Source organism: Belonocnema kinseyi, chromosome 4 (genome assembly GCF_010883055.1).
Source record: "Belonocnema kinseyi isolate 2016_QV_RU_SX_M_011 chromosome 4, B_treatae_v1, whole genome shotgun sequence".
Lineage (NCBI taxonomy): Eukaryota > Metazoa > Arthropoda > Insecta > Hymenoptera > Cynipidae > Belonocnema > Belonocnema kinseyi.
The window spans coordinates 39,248,646-39,254,686 of NC_046660.1; the positions used below are offsets into that span (position 1 = coordinate 39,248,646).

General features: G+C 31.7%; 1 protein-coding gene across 1 annotated transcript; it reads left to right on the forward strand.

Moving 5' to 3' along the window:
• The first annotated feature begins 167 nt into the window (after nt 1-167).
• LOC117170852 (glucose dehydrogenase [FAD, quinone]-like) lies at nt 168-1,046 on the forward strand. Its single transcript, XM_033357897.1, has one exon. It carries the CDS (start codon nt 168-170, stop codon nt 1,044-1,046), a length of 879 nt encoding a protein of 292 aa, XP_033213788.1.
• The last annotated feature ends 4,995 nt before the right edge of the window (nt 1,047-6,041 follow it).

Here is a 6,041-nt window from a genome sequence, read left to right on the forward strand (position 1 = left end):
CTCGGGCAAGTACAAACAAAGCTTTCCTTCGGCCCATTAGAGGAAAAAGGCACAATTTGTTTATAAAGACAAGAACATTGGTAACAAAAATTTTAATTGATCGAAGCAAGAAGAAAGCTATAGGTGTTGAGTACACAGATATCGTCACAAACCAAAATACGAAAGTAATGGCAAACAAAGAAGTGATTGTATCTGCAGGTACTGTAAATTCGCCAAAGTTGCTAATGCTTTCTGGAATAGGCCCAATTGACGAGCTTCAGAAACATGGTATCGATGTTATACAAAATTTATCTGTCGGTCATAATCTGCAAGATCACGTGACGTTCAGGGGAATGCTTTGTCAGGTTAAAAAAAGGAGTCCTATCTGCCCACAAAAGCTGAAGGATTTGAGTTATTATCTCTCAACGCATAGAGGTCCATATTCTGCTGTAGGAGTGTCTAGTATTACTGCATTTTTCAGAACTAAGTATGCCACAAGTCCGAGCGCACCGGACATACAATTGTTATTTTTTTCCGATGGTGGCAATCTTATTTATGACAGCAATTTTTTTATTTTACCAACTCTACTAAAACCGAAAAGTAGAGGATTTATTAAACTTAATGACACTGATCCCATCGCGGGTAAACCTTTAATTCAAGCAAGATATTTAACAGAATATTTAGACGTGAAAGTAATGCTTGAGAGTATCCGAATTAGCCTTGGATTATTTAACACTACAACGTTTAAACAAAATAACTTTAAGCTAAATGAAACGCCTTTGCCTCCTTGTGCTGCATTTCAATTCAGTAGCGATAAATATTGGATCTGCGCAATAAAACACTACACTCAGGTAGAATGCCATCTTGTTGGAACTTGCAAAATGGGTCCTAAAGAAGATTCAGAAGCGGTTGTTGATGAAAACTTACGTGTTCGTGGTATTAGCAATTTATGTGTAATTGATGCTTCCGTCATGCCGGATGTCGTTAGAGGAAACACTAATGCTGCGACTATTATGATTGCCGAAAAAGGTAGTGATATGGTAAAGCAAAAATGGAATGTGAAGTAAAAATAAATATGCTTTATATACTTGCTTTTTGTAATACAAATGTTTGTTTCATGAGGATATACGTTCCTTGAACAATCAAAATAAAGTACTTGAATTGAAGATCGACTCTCTTGCAACATAAGATGAATCATTTCCACTCACGACACTCTTTAGTTTAAAGTTGAATGAAATTAAATGGTTTGATAAAAATTGTTTAAAAAGATCGAACTATATGCCGAAAATGTCACTTCCCCTAAGGCAGAATGAAAAGCTAAGTCTATCCAGGTCCAAAGTTGATGGCTAGGCTAGATATTTTTTATTATGAACGTCAAGTAAAAGTGATGGATCATCAAGGGTCAAGCACGAAAGCATTTGACGTGGAAAATTTGAAAGTAAGAATTCATTAGCACTATCTACCATACTCCTTTTATTTAGGTCCTTCTCTTTCCAAATTCAAAATATCGAGGAGAATTTTAAGCTAATCATGAAAACGTATTTTAATTAAAAACACCAAAAGCATGACAATAATTGACACTCACCTGTCGCTTCACTTTCAGATTGGTCACGGTTTACGTAATATTTTAAAATAATTAAGTGTCTAAATTATTAGTTTATAACAAATAATAACTACAGAGCTATTAGGAATAATTATTTTCACTCTTACGGTTAAGGTGCGAGTCGTAAACCAAGAATCGTTTAAGCGATAAGTGATTCTTCTCTAACGCGTAGAAGGTGCAGTTTAACGGTAACAATTGGACGTACTCTTACCGAAAAATAATTTACGCGCATGCGTGAAATCGCAACACCGTGCTTTTAAAATGCAATCGTTTAACCATTAAAGTGCAAACTATCAGCATTAATATAAAAAGCGTTCAAGGGTGAAAGTGATTGTCTTCTAAAGATGAAAAGGCGTGACTGTCATGTAGTCAACATCATAGTGTTGGCTCAGCACTGAATATCGCTACTGGCGCAGTACTGCCCCACATGGAAATTCACAATGACCGCAGTATTGCATCAATGTTCACTAGTACCGTACTGACATACCCTAACGATATGACAAAGAAGGTATTTAAAAAACTTGAATAATATTGTTTATATAATGTTACGCGGAAGGCCATTTTAATTGAATGAAATTTCAAAATGTTGAATATTCAATGTTCCATTCATAGTGATAAATTGGTTTTTTAAGCAGTTAAAGTTTGGGTGAAGATAGTTGTAACGAAGTTACGTTTGTAAGTAATTTACGAATTAGGCGAATAGTTAAGGTTTTTTAGAAATAGTCACTAAAATAATCATTACTTTTTTAGTTACTTTAAAAAGGTAGTTGATAGTGTTTTTGATGAGAATCAGTAATTTTGTTGTTGCTTTTTTAGCATTGTTGCTGCTAGCTGTCAAATGATTCTTTAATACAATAGGAATAATCATTGAACTTGAGAAGTGCTAAATTGAACGAGGAAGCTTTTGTCAAATTATTGTTCATAAAAGTAAAAAAAGAAGACACAGGATTGCTAAGCCTAATTTTATTGAAAAAATGGAATATTTAGAATGCAAAAGTGACAAAATTGACCAATGTTCTTACAAAATTGAAAGAATTTAAAAGAATTCAATTAAATTTAATAAATGTCCAGACGAATTGTAACGAATTCCGCATACATTTAAAATAAAACTATCGAGTAGAATAAGATTTTAGTGAATATAGAGAAGAAGGAAAATAAGAAAAAATCAACAAAATTCCTAAAAATTCAACTTAATCCAAAAATCTGTTTAGGCAGTAAAGAAGGGAATGGAAAAACTGTTCACGAAAGTTCCTGAGTGATGTGTAAATCAACACACTTTGCCCACTGCGGGGCGGCATTTCAATTCTTTGTACCATCTTCAAATCCTTGGCATCTTCGGTATTGCGTTGTTCTTTTTCTATTTCATACCTATGAATAATAATAACATATACATAGTGACACACTAGGTATATGGGATTCACATGTTGTCTATCACTTTTTAGCTTCAATAAAATGACACTGGAAGTTTAGACTTCTTGATTTTAAAGCATTTAGTTGTAAAACTAGGCTAAAATAAGCCTAGACCACGAATCACTAGTTTCACGAATTAATTAGTCTTCTTGACAAATCTGTGATAGATTATGTAAATCTTTGTTCAAAGTTCTTCAGATTTTTTTTATTTACTTTCGGTCAGATCAGTGTAAATTAAGATTCTTGAAGAACTCCTCTAAGGGCGTCGCTAAGGCATCGATTCAGGCTCGTCCGATTTAGTTTTTTCGACATCTTTGTTCATTAAAGAGTCAGTAGCTAGTAGGTTGAACCGATTGGACAACTTTAGTGGACTTCCTTTGATAGCTTCCTCGCTTGGTTAACACTTAAACTTCTTGGCCTAGCCTTCTTCATTATCTGTATTCCAGTCAGTGACCATAAGCCTTTGTGATTTGGGCATTGCGAGTGGGAAGAAGGGTGACTTGTTTGTTTGTGACAACGACTGGGCGGCGAACCACACACATTCCGTCCAGATGCTCGAAAGGACGCAAGCCACACTCCTTCGTCTCCGCATTTCACTAATTGTATTGCTAAAGGCATTGCGAACGATCTTGAACATCTGATCCTACAGTAATGGCCTAATCTCTCATCTAAAAATGATCGCGATTATGCATATTGAATCTAAACAATATGAAATACAAATCAATTATTAAAAATCGACAAATATAAACTTGCATGTAAAGTTTCAAAACACAGTGTAGAATAATATGTCAAAAAAATTATTCTGACATAATGGCCTAGACATTCCTTGAAATTTAATTGGTCGTCTAAAGCTTGCGAAAAAATGGTTTGATCCCGAAACTTTGATCCCGGATAAATTAAATTAAACTATCAACAGTTTTGATGATTATTTCCGAGTACTTGTATTGGAAGCAGGGAGAGAGAAACAAAAAGCTGACAATATAAGGTAAGCCAACCATTATTGGGGCAACGTAAAAAGTATGTCTAATACTGAGACAATAATAAATATCGTTGAGTATCTTTCATATTCAAACATAAATTATAAAAGTAAAAAGGTTCTATTATTTTTTAAGTTTCTTTAAATTTGGTACGACTATTTATTATTGTCCTAACAAGTTTTACATTTCGTAAAAAATAATCAAAAATGTTCCTCAACATGTGTGAATGAACTGCTACAAAATTTGCCATTTTGTTTATTTCAAAACTTTCCGCATAACTTTTGCAGCATTGTGTTATTGAAAGTTCCTACACTAAAAGAAAAAGTAGTGTTTCTGCACATTGTAATACGTTTAAGACAAAAATTCATAAGCTTTATTAGCGATTTTATTCGATAGGTTATGAATATTTTAATGTGCCGCATTTGGAAATTTTTTTTGCAAAGTTCCCTAAACCGGGACAAGCTGTCGCTGAGTATCTCAGTCTCGAAATCTTGACGTGACTTACGAAATTGCGTTTCCATCACTTAGACTGTTACTTTCACCATGTTTTTAATTAAATGTCTCAGTATTATTTTAGTGATATATTAAAAATATTGTTTACAAGACACAACCTTGCCGTTTAATTGATTATTTATTCTAAAAAGTTGTTCAAAGTAGTTTATTGAAACCTTTAATTCTAACCTCAAATATTGATAAGATTAATATTATCAATTTACTTTTTGAGACAAAATTAAGTAAAGTAACTTTTCTGTTGAAAATTTATATTTTGAAAAATAAGATATAACTGTTTTAAAGAAAACTCAAGTTTTTAAATTGAAAATTCCGCAGTTTGTTTAACATTTTTTTTTGACTGAAAAATGTTTTTTGATTAACATTTGAACTATTTTCTTGAAAATTCATCTTTTTGGTTCGAAAACGTATCTTTTTAATTATACATTTAATATTTCTTGAGTAAAAATGCAACTATGGTAGGAAATTAATCTGTTTAGGTTGAAGCTTCAGCAGTTTGAGTGGAAATTCCTTTTTTTTAAAATTAATTTGTCTGCTTTCAATACGTAATGAAAATCCTTTTTAGTCAAAATATCAACTGTTATATTTTTTATCAGAATTTAACATTTTTATTTAATCTTATATTTTAATTTTCTAACAAATGCTTGAATTTTTTAATAAAATAGACTAATTTTCTACCAAAAAAGATTAATTCTTATTAGAAAACATGAAATTTAATATTTTAAACGAAAAATGTATTAATTATAATTGAAACATAACATAAATTTTTAAATAAATAATATTTTTGTTTAAGAAAAGAAGAATGTTTTAAAAAAATTTATGAATTTTCTACCTAATAATATCATTTTTAACAAAACAATTGCATTTGCTTCAAAGAAAAATGTAATGTATAATTAAAATGACAAGTTTCCGAAAATTTTCTTGAAATCATGGGCAAACCGGGGAATAAGGGAAAGAGTCTAGAATCTAAAGTATGGAACTGATTTTGAAATTTATTAAGTTATCAATGAACTGTTCTTCTTTAGAACCATCTTCCGCAAAAATCACAAGCTTTGTCCAAATTTATCATCAGGAAAATTACATAATATTACTCTATTTCTATTTTCTTTGTGAAACTAATTTATCAACAAACTAAGCTTTTGAAATTTAACGCATAAATATACTCCTTGTATTGCCAATTTTTACAATGATCCTCTCACATAAGTTCTTCCTTTTTTGTCTATTCAGTGGCTAATATTCAAGAACACGTAATCCTTCCTTGGTTCGGCTTTGTTCTTGTAGAATTCACGTAATGCACGTTTCTTTGTAATAAAAGTTTATTAATATGTTTTTGCATCGACATTATTCAGTCTTATGAAACTGTGAGCTAGTCGAGTTATTAACGCGACAATTATTTTTATTTTATTCACTTCCACAGTCAGTGCACAGAATTTCACGTGGCCGTTTTTAAATTCCTGCTCTATCACTCTCACGATTTCAGGTTCACCAGGTGAGATTATATTTTAGTAGAGCCCGTCGTAAATTGAGAAAAGGCCGTTTTCATGGTGATATAATAAGTAATA